The sequence below is a fragment of the Cyprinus carpio genome, chromosome A3, assembly GCF_018340385.1.
Source record: "Cyprinus carpio isolate SPL01 chromosome A3, ASM1834038v1, whole genome shotgun sequence".
NCBI classification, from domain to species: Eukaryota; Metazoa; Chordata; class Actinopteri; order Cypriniformes; family Cyprinidae; genus Cyprinus; species Cyprinus carpio.
The window spans coordinates 34,786,360-34,803,912 of NC_056574.1; the positions used below are offsets into that span (position 1 = coordinate 34,786,360).

The following is a 17,553-nucleotide window of genomic DNA, read 5'->3' on the forward strand; positions in this document are numbered from 1 at the left end:
GTTTCAATTAACAGCCTATCAAAATAATTATACAAATTAACAAATGTATATTTTTTATACACAGATATTCAGATGTTATATCAAAACTTTCATCACAATAATTCAGTTTAATTTCAGTTTATTATAATTATGTTCAAGACGGTGATCCACAAAATTCTGTGAATCTACTTACTACTGTATACTGCCTGCTTTTTCAGTAAGTGATACAGGACGCATCATTCAACAATACATTTTGTCATATGACCTGATTTTGCTTCATGTTTTATTTAGAGAGTTGTGTCCAGTTATCATATTGTTCATATTATTCAGTTTTGGGTATTTAAAAAAAAAAAATCAACATTTGGCAATTATTCAGTCAAAACATGATACTGATTTTACGTCCTGTTTGAAATGACAAATTGAGTGAAGCACTTTGTACTTTGGGATAAAATATTCAGCTGAAAAAAACAGCTAAAACCAGCATAAGTTGATTGGCTGGTTTTAGCTGGTCGTCCAGCCTTGACTTAGCAGGCTAGTTTTACAGGGGTTTTGGCCACTACTTTAGCTGGTCAGGCTGGGAGACCAGCTTAAACCAGTTAAGACCAGCCAACCAGCTTAGGCTGGTTTTAGTTTTTTTTTTTTAACAGCAACATTCTGGCAAAAGTATATCATGTGAATATTCCATACAGATCATACAGAAAATCTGAACACTGTTATGAGTTCACATCCTATATTTAGAATAGTATGTCAGTCTGCTCTTCCGAATATAGATAGCGGATGTAATGCCTGCTGTCTTATTGGATCAGACATGAAGTTACGGCTGCAAACCCAATGTCTGTGTAAATAAAACAGCACTGGAATCTGAGAGAAAATCAAGATGAAAAAGATTTACATGATGCAGAATTAATTTAGAGTCCTCAGCTCATAAACATTAAAAATATATTTACTATTTAACATTAATATTCAAACTAACTCTGTTCAGCAGCTTTGCAGAATTGATTAAAATCTCTTTGAACTTTGTGTAAAGAGGTGAACGTGAACAGCATTTTCAAACCCAGTGTCTCAGCATGAGCTCCAGTATATGGTGTGTATGTGTGTTGCTGCTGCAGTGGAAACTTTACTCAATAAATGCTCTATAAATGGCTTTGAGTTTTGCGGTGAGCAGCATTTTCATCCAGACTTTCCCTTGAGCTCCTCAATGTTCTGCTGCAGCTCAAAAAGCAGCTGAGCTCCTCAGTTACACTGAAGTCTGTGCGGCTTCGTTTAACTTTCATTTGTAAACCTCTGCAGACTAACAGTCCAGCAGAGCTGTTCAACCGGTTAAAGACTCTCTGAATTTCAGACTGCAGTTCATGTCTGGTAGTTTTAAGGCCATTTATATGCATGTGTACTACTAAACATTAACAAAATGAGCTTTTTCAGATTTATTTAAAATTTCTAATACCTATAAGCAATTAAAATGATGACCATCTAACTTCCTGTTCAATAGGAAAAGCAACAACACAGGACAGAAAACTGTGCTTGTAATTCTGCATGATCATCTTGTCCAGAAGGATTATGGGATATTCTGATGGAGTTTATGTGCATACAAGATGTTAATAAAATGAATGGAATTAAATTTAAATTAAACAGATTGAAAGTCAAAGAAAATAAACAACAACAGTTTATCTATTTTCCTTAAAAATAAAAAAAATATTACACTTGTACATTAACAGTTAGCAACATAAATATTACAAACAAATGCTTTTTTAATGCCATCATGAACACTGATGACACAATATAACACTGTTTCTCTGGAACTGAGGAAGAACATTGTTTATGACATCAGGAACCTCACAATTAATAATAACATGAAATGGCATCAATGTGAAAATGGTAAGTAGTATGAACCACTTTAATAGTGATACTTTGGCTAAATATTAAAAACTGACTAAAAACTAATGCAGTTCTGACTGATATTCCCAGCAGTATTTGGATGTTATGAACAGAGAATGAATTTGTGTGACTCTTTCTCTTCCAGTTTGAGCTTTAGGGAAACTGAAATCACCCTGTTTGGACCACAACTATTTCTCAGGAAACCAGAAAATGACAGACGGACAGATTCTAAACAAAAATAAAACACCAGAAAACATCTGGTAAACTATGTTACATAAAAGAAACCAAGAAAAGTGTTACATAACCGCTACTATTAAAGAAGAAATCAACATATTATTCTGACCATTTGAGACTTTGATAAACAAGCAACAACAACACAAACAGCAACATTAATGAATCCATTTGAATTGACTTCCTTTGGTTTCAGGAATACATCCGAGTTCCAGTTCCTGAGATCTGACTGAATGCATCAGTGAGGAACGATCAGTCCAAAGATACAGTCAGTCATCCAGACGAGTCTGTTTTGTTTCTCAGCATCTGGTGATGAAACTCCTGGATTCAGTTTTGGCCACCAATAATCGGAGCGAATCGCTGGACGTCCGGATGAGTTCTCTTCCACTGACAGGAAAAGACAGAGCATTCGGTCAGTTTTAGGGCCAAGAACATTGATCTCATCTATAAAACCTCTCTATCAAATCTTATAAAGTGAATCTCACTAAACGAGTCCAGAACATTGCCAGGTCTTTTGACTCTAAAATCAAATATTGAAATAAGAAATTATATTTAGCTTAAGAAAATAGCTAGGGATGTAATGATTCACTCAAATTTTTTTTTTTTTTTTTCTTTTACAAAATGAGACTGAAGACATTTTACAGTAAATGAAAAGGTGTTATTTTATGAGGCTATTGCTGCACGCTTCTTTGTGAAATTAAAATATAACAAAACTAAATTGAAATTTTAAAACAAACCCCAAATCAAACAAGTTACACAAATAAAAGAAATCTCTTAATATGAAAAACTAAGGCTCTGTCTGTGCTCTTTCCATTTAAAATGAGAGGCAACCACTGCATTTTATTCATGATCCAAACAAAGATGAGTAGTTTTTACTCTAAATTAGATTGTAAAATTTCGAAATTCGAAGCAAAATCAGAATGGTCTGACTTTAGTTTTGTGAAACTATACATAAAAAATATCTGCATGAAACAGAAACAGCAGAAGCTCTGAATGAGACGCAGATTCACTCTCTGCCAGCAGGTGGCACATAAAACAAACAAATTCCTTGGTTACAGCTGCAAAAAAAGCAGAAAAAGCACCAATAAACACAAAAACAATACGCACTATAAATATACAATATAAAGAGACAAGATGAAAAGAAAACACCACGTAAACTTTTCTAAAGACAGTCAGTTCCCCTCAGAGATATATTCATATAAACTCCTGCTCCAATTGTATCATGTTTTGTTTAGCATCTCAACCGATTTGAATCGTCACATATTTGAATAACTTTTTTTTACTGTAATGCAAAAACAAACAAATAAATGATGTTAGTAATAAAGAATAATTATTTAAATTGTGAAGTATTACATAAAAATGGGGAAATTTACACCTCATGCGACTATTTGTTGTACTGTATACAAGCATGACAATTATCATTGAGAATAATGTGAATGAGAAAAAAATATATATCCCAAAATATTTTGGAATCAATAAATCAAAACATTGTAATGGTCCTAAAACAGGCTTCATTTTCTTTCAACAAAATCAAATGTATTATTTTTTCTTTTGATTTTATGGTTAAATGTGACATTTTTAATAAAACTGTACAAATACAGGAAAAAAATATCATAAGGTGTCAAAAAGAAATGTTAAATATAACCCTGACTGACAGCACCTGTATCAAAAACATCCAGTACTGTGGACGATTTCGTATTAGTGGAAGTTATGAAAGCTAAAGTTGACGTGTGTCATTTTTGCAGCACTAGTGGCAGCAGACAGAACTGCATAAATAAATCTCCTGTTTCCAGAACTCTCTGCCATTGGTTGGTATATATATATATATATATATATATATATATATATATATATATATATATGACACTGTTCAGCAGTAAGGCAGTATGTTGGATGTTTAGTGTTCACCTGTGGTAGTCCATTCCCACCATACTGACTCCATTGACAGCGAGGATGCGGTCGCCCTCTCTTAGTCTCTGACTGAGGGCTGCTGGAGAATCAGGCACCACTGACTTCACGTAGATGCCACTCACTCGCAGAGGAGTTTTCTATCATGAACAAGACAAAACAAAGTGAAGACGCAAGATGAGCTACGTCTACATGGTGATCCAACAGCAACAGGAAATGAATGAGTGTGATTCTCCTCTGTATCCGTCTAGTGGAACTGATGGATTTGTTTGCAAGCGTCCTGAGTCACAAGGGGAAAGCAGATGTTTTATTGTCTCTGAAGGCTCAACCTCACAGTCATCAGGTTCTTACTTCATCTTTTTGTTAACATCAACTCTACTTTTTCGATGACTATGCAGTTCTGGGAAACGCAGCGTTCAGTCAAGCTCTGGACTCATTACTGGCTTCAAAAGACGATCAGTGTGTCCAACCCAAACCCATTCATCCCCTACTGAGCCGCTTCTCGTAAAACAAACCCCCCACACATATACCTCACAGCTAACACCTAAGTCAGCAATACCAAGTCATTTACAGGGCCAAACTCTCTGAGGAAGCCAACAAAGCAGCCCCTTAGAGACTATGGCTCTGTTCCAAAAGCTAATGAGCTTTCTACATAGGCAGCATTCACAGACGAACTTGTTTGAAAAAAAGATTATGCTGTTGCCCATGTCATCTTTGGCCAAAACCAAATCTAAGGTAGCAACCCATTTAGCAGAAATCTAAGGTAGAATTAAGTGTCCTTTACATAGAAGACAATCCCATAATGACAATTTCAGTGAAGAAACCTAGTCTAAAGATGCTAACTGTTTATTATACATTTAATTAAATAAAATAGGCTTACTTTACCAAATATGAGTGTGTAACCTTATAAAGCAATAGTGTCTCTTCAGAAGACTTGGATTAAATGGATTGATTCATATGGATTACTTTTGTAATGTCTTTATTAACTTTTCAAAGCGTCAACATTTTGGGTGAATGGATTTTCAGTGGAGGAAGAGAATTCTCTCAGGTGAATGAAAGTCTTATGGGTTTGTAATAACATGAGTGTGAGTAAATGATAACAGAATTTACATTTTTGGGTGAAGTATCCCTTTAAATGTTTTTATGCTGTCTATGTAGGCTGTATCGCGCAAGGCAGCTCACTAGTTTTTGGAACAGAACCTACATGTGCTCAACCGTACAGATCTAGTGTATCCCTGATTATTTTTAGTCATAACAGCTGTTGATCGGAGAAGTTGTGCAGCAAGTGCTCAAATTGCGTTACAGTTTATATTATGCTTTACAGTGTCTACAGAGATATGGATATGAAATACCTTCTGTATCACAATGAAGGAACAACCATAAAAGACAATATGCTAAACAGTTCATAAGAAGGGCCTTCTTTTAATTAATATGAGACACAAAATGATCTCATTCTCATTAGCGTTAATCTGCCTCAACCGTAATTCACATACTGTGCACAGTTTGCCTACTATATAATTTAGCAACAGTATACACTATTATGTACATAGTCTAGAGGAGACGTGTACACTAGCATAAGGGCGAGAGTCAAGTACACAAGTACAGAATGAGAAGTAGAAAAGAAAAATACATCACAGATCATTCTCACCATTCCATCCACCAGCGCCAGCCCAAGACCGTGAGGTCCTTTCATCAGCTCTACGGTGAACACCTCATCTCTATCATCCTCATTTTCTTCTGTTCTTTGGTCTGTGTTTGCTGCGATGCCGTTCTCTACTGTGAAAACAAAATCAGACACTGCACATTATCAACTCAGGGTCTTCTCTAGTTCAGAAGCACATGCAAATCAAACGTTCTGCTCACAAGCTCTACATTCTGACTGAACTGCTTTTGAAGCCGTTGTTTGAAGCTGCAAATTTGCTTGGCGGTATAAAGAGTCATACAGTAAAGAGTCAAAACATCGACTCTTACGTCAACACAACATGCATGCGTCATTGTTTTTTGTGAATGTGCATCAGGTATCTATGCAAAGTCAATATTATTTAGGAATGATGGTTTTTTGTTGCTTCATAAAATTGGGATTCAACCACTGGAGTCAGTTAAAATAAATTCACTATTTTACCATTGTTAAAAACATGCTGATATTTTTTCTCAAGTTTATCATGTTGTAAGAATCTTTTTACCAGTATAATTTCCTTGTACTTTTTGTACTTCGTACAAATACACCTATATATTAAGTTGTTAAGTTGAAGTCTAACTCTTTTCCCATAACAAATTCTTCCATCCAAAAACATACCCCCCGCCCCCGAACATACCATGGTATTACTATGCGTATTTTTTTTTTCTGACATGCACAATGGTTTTTCCAGGGTATTTTCTGAAGTACCATGGTACTGTATATGAATATGGTAATCATCCATTATCATGGAATTATCATCACTGAACCATAGTATTACTTCGCTTAATTTCATGAAAGCTTTGTGTTTATTGCTCTCAGTGCTGTAAAAATGTATGATGTTTTATTATTTCATCAAGGAAATCATTTCTTGTCCTTGATAAAACAACAAGAGTTATTATTGTTTTCCGATAAATATCTGTACAACAGGTTTTAAAGAGCTTCATGGAGGAAGTCATATGTAAGGCCAAGGCATAATTTTGATTGCTTAATTTATAATAACGATTCATTTAATAATTCTAAGAAATAAAGTGCTCAGGAATGCCAGTTCCAAATATTAACCTGATCCCAACACCAGTTAAAAAAGATTTACTCTTGAACACAAGTGACCTCATCGGACCTTGTCTGTGAAATCCAGGCTAAAGTTTCAAAATCTAATTATGAGATAACAAGCATCAAAGTTTGATTTCAACCATTAATTTCATTATGATTTCAATCTTTGACATGGACTTAGTTAATATTAAAGATATAAAGGTTATATTTTCACAGAATGTTCTACATCTTTATGAAGGATGATGTTTTTGTAGAAAACACCAAATCAAAAAAAAAATAAAAAAAATAAAAGACCATAACCTCCCATACACATCCAGGGTCACATGTATTATGTGTGGGAGAGCACTCTGGAGAGGAGGAGGGCTGGTTTCCTCTTGCAGCCAGAGCACACAAACCCAACTCCACATCAACACCAGCACCTCCCATACGCCTCCAAAGACAATACTCTCTACCTTTGAAATCAGGGAACTCGCTATGGGATGAACATGAGATATTTCTCAGAGTACAGCTGACAAACAAACAGAAGACGACTAGAACTAGTGCTCAAGTATGTTTAAATCTTTGTAAAACTATATGCATAAGCAAGAAACATCGTTTTTCACCAGAATCTGGTGGAGAAAAGCAGATCAACATACGTTTTGGTGACTGCTTGGTCATGGTGAAGTGATGTTACCTTTCCTGTGCTGGCGTGATGTCTGCTGGACCTCCCCCTTCAGCAGACTGGCTTCAAGTTCGGCTTGGTCAAGACTCTGAGGGGTGTTGGGAGGCGTCAGCAGGCAGGAAGGATCGAGAGCCAGACTTTTGTGGTAGCCCAGGTCTGTATTCCCAGCCAGGCTGTTTTGGAGCTCCAGGCACTTGAGTTTCTGGGTCAGGACGGCCTCACACGAGCTCAGGTTACTGTGAGACCCCTGAAACTGAGGTGGTGTCATGCTGACATGCTGCTGATCCTTTGACTCTGAGTCTTGGCAGGTGATTGGTTCAGATGCTGTCTCTTCAGTCAAGTTACTGCAGGAGCCCTGAATGCATCCGAAATGTAAAAAAAATATTATCAGCCTGTATTTTAAGTCATTTCATTTATTTGTATACCACTTTTCACAATACACAACATTTCAAAGCAGCTTTATAGAAAGTCATGCTGTTAATAATGCATTAGTGCTTTACCATAGAGCAAGTTTTAGGGCTGGGCAATATGACAACACACAACAATAATTAGAGGGATCCTTCAGATTTAGATCTGGCTATATTGTAATTATAGTGTAGTCTAGTGGAGATATATGAGAGTGCTGAAGCGACTCGGATACACATCTGAGCGTTCAAAAGCAGTTCATGGATTTTAATATTGGTCAGTTCTGTTCTATTAAGAGATTTAAATGTTGGTTGATTTTGCTCAAAGCAAGAGTAAAGGCCCGTTCACACCAAGAACGATAACTTTATAGATGCTTTATAGATAGCGATATTAGCATCCACACCAGCAAACGTTATTGTCTGTTTATTCTAAGCACACACGTGTCTGCTGCTTTAAATTCTCAAGCTCATGATAGCAAGATGGTTTCTGATTGGCTGTCAATGTTTTTATAATTCATTAGCTGAAAAAAAAATCGTTCTGAAAATGATTCCAATGATATCATTTTTCTGTGCCTTTATCATTATAGTTGTGGTGTGGACTCTGCTATTCTTTAATATTGAGAACGATTTTTAGAACTATATCTTTATTGTTATCTTTATAGTTATCGTCTTTGGTGTGAATGGGCCTAAAGTGATTCTCAAAAATTATTAAAGAAAATTATGATCAGGTGTTGTAGGTTAAAAAGTCTAATGTTCAGGGAAAGTAATTAAGAAATTTAGACAATACTCAAGTTTTGTTGTAAGCGAGAGTAAACAATTTATAGAAAGCATCAATGAAGATACAATTCCATTGTCTTAAATGAAAAATAGCCAGTGGTCAAACAATCTGATGTGATTTTACCATTTTTCAAATTTAATAGTCATTTAAGCTACAACGTTGAGCAATCTTAATTAGTAGCATCTTTCGGGCAGAATATCTATAGCAGAATGACTATACTGACTTTAGTTGAAAATTACTTATTTCTAAACTATAGGCCAATGTTTCGAAATGTACCGTCACACATCAGTTTTAAACCATTGCAATAAATGCCTGTGCATTTTCTGTGGCGTCTATTGGGAGTTAACAGGATGGAGGAGGTTTACCTGTGCCTGGCTGTCTGGGAGAGACTGGATAAACTCCTGCAGATGCTGGAGAGGAGTGAACAGCCCTGGCTCTTTGATGGGATTTCCCAGTTCCAGATTAAAAATGCTGCTGGGCAGGATTAGAGGAGGATGGCTGTCGAAACCTTCCAGGATATTAGCTAAGAGAAATTTTTTTTTTTGTTGTTGTTAAGCACTCAGGCAGAGGAACGGAGAATCTTAGTAAACTAATGACATCACTTGAGCCTAATCTTTAACAATAATTTAAACAATCACTTCACAATATGTTTAAAAACAGAAATGGTGCTTGTTACTGACAGGGCTGTAGGTATAATAGATTTGGAAATGACAATGGTTAAATATTGTACATTGTATCATTCAGTTACAGGATGAAGTGTGTGTGAATTCATATTTGGGCTCACCGGTATTGAGGGCAGCTGTTGAATCCTCTGGAGATGGCGTCCAGCACGGAGGACACGTCCGAGCTGTGTTGTACTCTCTCAGCATGTGATGCAGCTGTGCAGGGTTCAGATGAACAAACTCAGCTCTCAGAGTGGACCATGAAGCCTGTAAACACACATATAGATGCTTAGAAGAATCAATCTGCAAGGGACCTGGTTGTGATTGGGTCAAAAATTCACACATAAAACTACTTTCTTGGGATAAACTGTACTGAGCTCAGTAAGTAATGGAAATTTCTAACCACTCCATGCACTGATTTCTCAGCACGGTTAACTCTATTCACGAGTCACAACACAAGTGTTAAACATAAGTTTTGGTGCAAACCTGCTATCAGTTGTTGTGAACATTCACACAGATTAATTTAGATGAAAGCTGTGTATAGTCGGTATAACAATGACATGCAATGTTCTCTAATAATATCTCCTAAAGGAAGTATGAACAGGGAATAAACCAAAGGACCAAAGACTGAGCCTTGTGGAATACCTTTCTTTAGCATCGGAGCATCATATTTTACACAGTCACATTTTCACAAACTGAAAATCTAAAATAGGATAGTGCCTGTTTAGAAATGTTTACACAATATAGAATATTGTTGTGTTCTATATTGTCAGAAGTGGCACTAAGTTCAAGTAAAACAAGCAGAGAAATGCAACTCTGGTTAAATATCATGTAGTCATTTCTATGCAATAATGAGAATAATAGGGTGGAAACACCATTTCCTATATTTTTGATAAAGAATTTGAAATAGGTATACAATTATTCATTTCACAAGGGTACATTATCTCTGACAATACATGCCTTGGTTTTGACAAGCAAACTCTATTTTCGAACAAGCAAAACATATTTAAAATACCACAAATGAAATACAGCCAAAACGCTTAAAAAAAGGAGAGCTCACCAAACAGCACTCCACATTTGTGTTTTCATTCTCCTTTAGTGGTGTCTTAAGAATAGCCGATCTTAATAACAGAGTAGTGTTTTCCTCTGTGTCATTTTGAATCCAGAACAAAACAACATCCAATACTTGTATGTAATTTAACCAGTCTCTTCACAAAATTTAGGAAACAACAGCTGGGAATGAACATCGTACAAACTCACCAGCACAACCGACTCCTGCAGAACCTGGCAGGATATTTTTGGCACATGGTTAAAGGTTACAGCTTAGTTTAATTCAGACAGATTATCTTTATTAATGACATTTTTGTTTCGATTTTCAGTGCTCCTTTCAGTTTAATTTAAATAAAGAATACAGTTCACGTGCCTCACGCAAAAAAACAAAGACACTCATTTTTTAAATATGTAAGACAATCTTTTAAGGGTTGAGTACATTTTACAGCTTAAATGCATTTACCAATATAGCTTAAATGCATTTACCAATTACATATACATCTAAGGAATGAAATGTTCTAGGATGAATGTAGTGGGAAAGTTTTAGCTGATGCATAGACATTTTTTAGAAAAGCCTCAAACACGTGATGGGTGGTGTCACATCAGTCTGGAAAAGCTGCAAGACTGACTGAAGTCAAAACAGTCATGCTATTGCTTTCAACCATGTGCATTAGAAGAATGATAAATATTTAATGAAGTCAGGTCTGATATAAGGTACCTGTTTTAACGACCTGACACAAGTTTGAAGTATAACTGGAATATAAAAAGAATAAACAAGTACCCAATCCCACGAGTACAACAGGTCTAGATATTTGATGTATCAAATTTCAGATGTTCCTCCTAAGCTTCCTTAAACATAGATGCAAACAAGACAATTGACAATGAATGTGGATAGCAGCTCAGATAATATTGTTTAAGATCTCTGATTTTGTTTGCAGACGTGACAAACCTAAGAGCACCTTTTGAGACACTGTTGAGGGACACATTTACTGGATTTTTTTCTTAAGCAAATGTTTATATTTACTTTTCATTTGATCTCATTGCTGTCTAAAAGAAATAACTGAGACATTAAGGATATGTCATGTTGTAATTTTTCTTTGCTAGACACCCACAAGCAACAATCTGGGCTGAGGAGTCCGAATGGCTGTCCCAAAATAGATGGATGGAAAAGGGGAAATGACATATGAAACTATGTGCAGAAATGGGTGTTTTACAAACCACAAAATGTGACCTCATGCCATGGGTGGAACCTTAACAACCAGTCTCTTAGTAACTGTGACATGCCACCATTGTTTGTTGACTGGATAGAGGACGTTAACATTCAGTAATTGCACACTGGTTGATACTGACAGACATATGTGATCTCATTTGTCTCAACAAGTGCTACATGTGCTAATATTATTAGCTAGAACAGTACAGTTCCTCAAGACAAACTTGTTGGCTAAAGTTGTCAAGAACTTTAAAATAGTTTAAAAAATCCTTGAAGTCTGAAGGTTAAATCCCTTGTGTAGTCTAAGATCTATACAGCATTATGGTTGAGGCAGATTTAGCGATTAGTGTTCTGAGTAGTTAGTAGGGTGTGCTAGGCTGTGCTAAGCTGTTGCTAACATTCTTAACAAATTGCCAGGGCATTGTTTAAGTGTTCTGAGTTGTAGAGTGTTGTGATGTATTACAATATGGCTGCTAAGCAGTTATTGTGGTAGCTTTAGGCTGTTTACACTAGTGCGTTTTTGTTTTAAAACGCATAACCTTTGCTACGGTTATGCCTGTCGTTTACACTACTCTACTCTACACTAGATTTCCGAAAACGCTGCAGACACATTTTGGTTTGAAAACTCGTAAACGGACCAACACACACACACACACACACACACACACACACACACACACACACGGTCTAGATGCAAAAGTTCAAATATTTAAATTCACCTGAAGATCAAATCGGATCTGAAAAGCTTGTAATCATATTCATATGATTACACCTCCACGCAGCTCCTGTTCTACCCTACATTAATAGACATCTTGCATTCTGTCATTTGTCAGAGATAAAACAGCTTTTGACAAATTCAGAAAAATTAGAATAAAGTTAGAATAACGCATACCATGTTAGAAAAGGCTGAAGGACTGTACTGAGTTTGGTGAATTAGATTCTGTTATTTTAATAACAGAGAAACACCCATAATTCAATTGGGACTGAAATGCTGCTTTCGAAAAACTTACTTCATTTACAGTTTCACACTGTTTAAAGTGCATTTATGGTTGACAGCAGAATGTAAGATAAATAAACAGAGCTGTCATGTGAGAGTGAGTCATGTATATGTTTGTTTGTCATCTCACCCAATACAACAGCTTAAGAGCCTTACACTAGCCCCTCCCACCCAGAGCTGTAATCCAGCTCTCACGTCTGCTGTGTGCTACTCTGACAGCTTAAGAGCCTTAAAGGTCAAAGTTCACGTACCGAGACCAAGACCTTTGGCCACCAGCCGAACGACAGACAGACTCTTAACCGTCGTGAGCCGCGTCACGAGACCTGTAAACCCCCTACAACACAGGATGAGTTTGGGTGGCGTGCAGTCAACTTTGTACTGTCCTCTGTTATTGTGCCTTTGTTTTATGGTATGATAAGCTAAGAGAAACTCTTTTCCTTATGGACAAAAGAGTAATCAATGCATTTCCCACTATCAATGGATTCTGAAGGAAGTTGACAGGTTTAGGACCAGACAAACAGCTGGATTGAGTTCTTCTATTTCCTGTTCGTCTACGGACTAAAGTCTCTCCTGCTTGCGGCGCGCCGTCTACATTGTGATTTACAAAGTGATTCAACATTGATGACTTAGCTGAATAATGCATATTATTAAGGATTATATGACAGAGCGTTCGCAGATGAATCCATCGGCATGTTCTGACAAGCTCAACCGGGTTTTATTTATGTGATGTATGGAAAAATGGCATGACTCAAGATGTAAATATGACCTTTGTCATGAGATTGATGCTATTATGTGATTTTATTGAATTAACCTGATACCCCAGGCAATGCTGTTGGCTTATGAAACAGGTTTGCTCAGCGATTATTGAAACATCACAATATTTTTATAGTCCTAGTCACTGTTTGATGACCAATAAAAGGGCTTTATCAGGATTCCTATAACTGATACTTACACCTGTCTAATCAGCAGTCAAAAACAAGCTGTTTGTCAAAGGGAAATTGAACAGACAATACAGGGATGCTCTAACACCATTTTTGACACCAAGTACAGTACAAGATTTTTTTTGGTAGTCATCGATACTCATGTTTCCCACACTTCATGACCAATGTATTTTGTGTCTAGTAAATTGTGATCACCTGATAAGTGCATTTAAATGATTTGTGAACTAGTTTGACTAATTCATTAAAAGCAATGAAAGAGAACACTTTTTTTCTCACAACACATTGGCTTGCAAGAAACTTTTACTCTACAAAAAAACTATTTCTATCTGATGGAGTAAGACAACAAAAATGTATATGTAACACTTTACAACAAGGTTCCATTTGTTGACATTAGATAACGACATTAGTTAACATAAACTACCAAAAATACTTTAATGTTAATATAACCATTTACCAATACATTAACATTATTATATTAAAATCAAAAGTTGTACCTGTTAAAGGGGTCATATGATGCGATTTTAAGTTTTCCTTTCTCTTTGGAGTGCTACAAGCTCTTGGTGCATAAAGAAGATCTGTAAAGTTGCAAAGACTAAAGTCTCTAACCCAAAGAGATATGCTTTATAAAAGTTAAGACTCTTAGACACGCCCTCCTAAAACGCCTCATTTAAACATGTTCCCACACGTCTACCTCACAATGTGGGAAGATTTGCATAATGCCGCCCAAATGTTCAAGCAAAGAAAGAAGGTGTAAAAGAAGGTGTAAAAATACTTAGTTTGGCCTTCCAAAAGAGGACAAGACTAGAAATCAGTGGTTAAGTTGTATTTACAACACTGTTCCAGAACACTTCAACCCAAATGTTCGAGTATGTGCAGCACATTTTATGGAGGACTGTTTTCGTGATCCTGGGAGAGGAGTTTACAATGCCGGCTTTTCTGACTCACAGACTGTAAGTACGTTTACATATGTAAAGTATTTGCCACTGAAATTACAAAAACATGAGTTTTGAGCAGTGTAGAGCAGCGGTTCTCAATTCCAGTCCTCGCACCCTCCTGCTCTGCACAATTTGTATGTTTCTCTTATGGCTTTAGACATTTGTTCTATTCGAAGTTAAGTGCCTTGCGAAGTGGACATCACAGAATATTCCGCCATGATTCCAGTTCGAAGCGAACGTATATGTTCCATTCAAAATGCATTGAAGTGTGCAAGACGTGAATTTAAATTGTATTTATTTGCAGAGGTATATGATGTCACACTTGTGTGTGAAGATGTTGCGCAGCACAAATCCGTGAATGAATGTTCCGAAGTGAGGTAAACGTCAACAGATTTCCCCTGCTCAGGGAGTAGGGTGCAATGAACACTGTGTAGGGACCATGTCAATAGAAACACAGTTCATGCACGGAGCTCACTTCTAACGAGCTGATTATCTGAATCAGGTGTGTTAACAAAGAGAGACATGCAAAATATTCAGAGCTAGGGGGCGCGAGGACTGGAATTGAGAACCGCTGGTGTAGAGTAGGGCTTGTTGTTTGTCGTTTCTCCAATCACAAATGCAGACATGGTTTTATGTTTACGCGGCGCGATGCAACGCAATGCGTAAAAAGACAGTGTAAGTCAATATAATTTGCAATTGTGCCAACTGGATGCAACAAATGGCTCGTTTGTAATGGGTTTTATTGTTTTTGTCTTGTAGTGCCGGTGTTTTGACCGGAACATGCACCACAGTATGACAAGGGGTGTAACATTTCCATCACACGCTTTTGGCATTCGGCCAATCACAATGCACTGGATAGCTGGCCAATCAGAGCTCACCTTTTCAAAACAATGAGCATTGTAAAAAACAAAACGTTTCAGAAAGGGGGAGCATAGAAGAGAAACAATAATGTACAGTATGTGGAAAATAATGAGTTTTTTTAACCTTAAACCACATAAATACATTTTATTTACATCAAATACACCAAATAATGTTCTTTTTAGCAACATCATAGGACCCCTTTAATATTATATAATGGACCTGAGCTAACATGAACTAAAAATTAACAGTTGTATTTTTATTAACAAACACACACACACACATATAGATAGATAGATAGATAGATAGATAGATAGATAGATAGATACTGTAACAAATTAATTTCTCATTGTTAGTCAGTGTTAGTTGCCTTAAGTGCATTAATTAACTTTACCTTATAGGACCTTCATGTAAAGTGTTACCAATTTATGTTCACTATAGAAACAAAATTCTCTGATATTTTCAAGGTATTCCATGACAATAGGAAACAATATATTGGGTAGGTTTAATAATTTAAAGCCCATGTTGCAGGTTAACCACCACTGTCGATTAATGGGTACATAAATCGTTCAAGATATGTATATCATTTTTAAAATGTCTCAAAAATGGCCTTAAAGACCAGTTTTTACGTTTTTGGTATTAACGGGTTTTTTTTTACGCAATTCGGTGATGACGTCACATTGGGGAGAAGTGGAGGAAAGGTAGCCTCAGCCTATTATGATGCGCGTTCCAGGCAACCCGTAACCCTGTTTTTTCAAACCTTAAACCCGTGAAAGTGCACTGGAACGGCAGTCAAACCCGTGACTTCCCACCCCGTGAACTCGTACTAGATCGATGTACTCCGAGTTCCGACGTCACACAGGACGCGAAACAACAATGACAGCCCCTACGGATAATGCCTACGGATGCAGTGTTTATGCAAGTGGTACACGTTGAAAAAACGATTTTAGGTCAATGTAACGTTGCAATAAAATAAATAATCTAGCTACAATTCAAAGCCAATTAAATGCATGGTCCGAGGAGAATGAGAATGAGTTGGTGAAGTGTCGTTGAGTTGCTATCATTTAGCAATGCAGCAATGAGCACTGGAGCTAGTCTAACGAGCAGCAGTGCACAATAACGACACCATATACATATATATTTTACTGTCATTGGATAGCACCGATGAAAAATAAACGTTTTCTTTATATCTAGTGGCAGTGATCATGACGTTAGTTCATATAAGTACCAGTGACCTTTGTCATAGTGTCGTACTGGTAAAACTTTGTCTTTGTTTGTCATCTAGAAATAGGAGGCATCATGCTAGCTATATGGGCGTTTCTAAGCGTTTATCTCTTCCTCCGGTGAAAATGTTGTTGCAAACGTAGCCGCGTGTCTGTCGCTATGTTTGGCTGGTGCTTGTGTGTAAACTGCGTTGGAAAGCTGGTGCTGTGTAGGGAAGTGAGTGCGTTTGGTCGCTGTTGGTCAATATCTATGTATCGATCTATCTGTCTGTATATCTATCTATATCTATGTATTTATCTATAATCTGCGCTATCTGAATACTCTCGTCTACTACTCGTCACTCTCAATGCTCTCAAGGCGGGCTTTGGTAAATTCTCTCCCCAATGTGACGTAATGCAGTGCATTGTGGGGGAATCATATTTTGCCCCAAAATGAAAAGAAATTATATTTTGCTTACAGAAAATGAAACATTTCCCCAACATTCTCAATCAATCAATCAGTCAATCAATCAGTCAGTCAGTCAGTCACTCACTCACTCACTCACTCAAAAAATCAGTTCTTGTTTGGATGCTTTATTGACATTTATGGCATTTATAAAGGCTTCAATATTGTATGAAAAATACACATTTAAAAAATGTACAAATTGTTTGATTTATAAGCCTGGTTGATAAATCAGTATATTACTACACTGGATTTTTGTTCTGCTATGGAATTAAACTTTTTGTTTATTTATTTAACTTAATGTTGTTTGCATTTGCTATAGATATTGGATTTTTTTTTTTTTTTTTTTTTTTTTTGGTGTCAGAACATTTTATTGTGTACGAGTACATTAGCATAGCACTGGAATCTGTGAATAAAAGGCACATCTCTAGTACAATACATCTGTAAATCTCTTATATTTGCATCAGTGCAAGCATTTGTGAAGGGTTTCTGACCTGCAGCAGGGTCTCCTTTGGAGTTGCGAGCAGGTTGACGGCAGAAGAGAGTCTCTGGAAGAAGTCAGCAGCCAAATCTCCCATGCCAATGCTCTGAATCCAGTCCATCAACAAATCCAGATTGGCCCGGATCTGCACTCCTCGAGACCACTGGTAGAAACCACCTCCAGACCCTTA

The 17,553-nt window shown here is 36.7% G+C and overlaps 1 protein-coding gene across 1 annotated transcript in view; it reads right to left on the minus strand.

The window, feature by feature from the left end:
• Positions 1–239: 239 nt before the first annotated feature.
• LOC109063857 (ras-associating and dilute domain-containing protein-like) overlaps positions 240–17,553 on the minus strand; it is a 34,803-nt gene continuing 17,489 nt past the window's right edge. The window contains 7 exon segments of the mRNA XM_042731633.1: positions 240–2,472; positions 3,994–4,133; positions 5,642–5,769; positions 7,395–7,737; positions 8,930–9,087; positions 9,349–9,493; positions 17,377–17,549. Coding sequence (XP_042587567.1) covers positions 2,385–2,472; positions 3,994–4,133; positions 5,642–5,769; positions 7,395–7,737; positions 8,930–9,087; positions 9,349–9,493; positions 17,377–17,549 — 1,175 coding nt within the window. The 3' untranslated portion in view covers positions 240–2,384.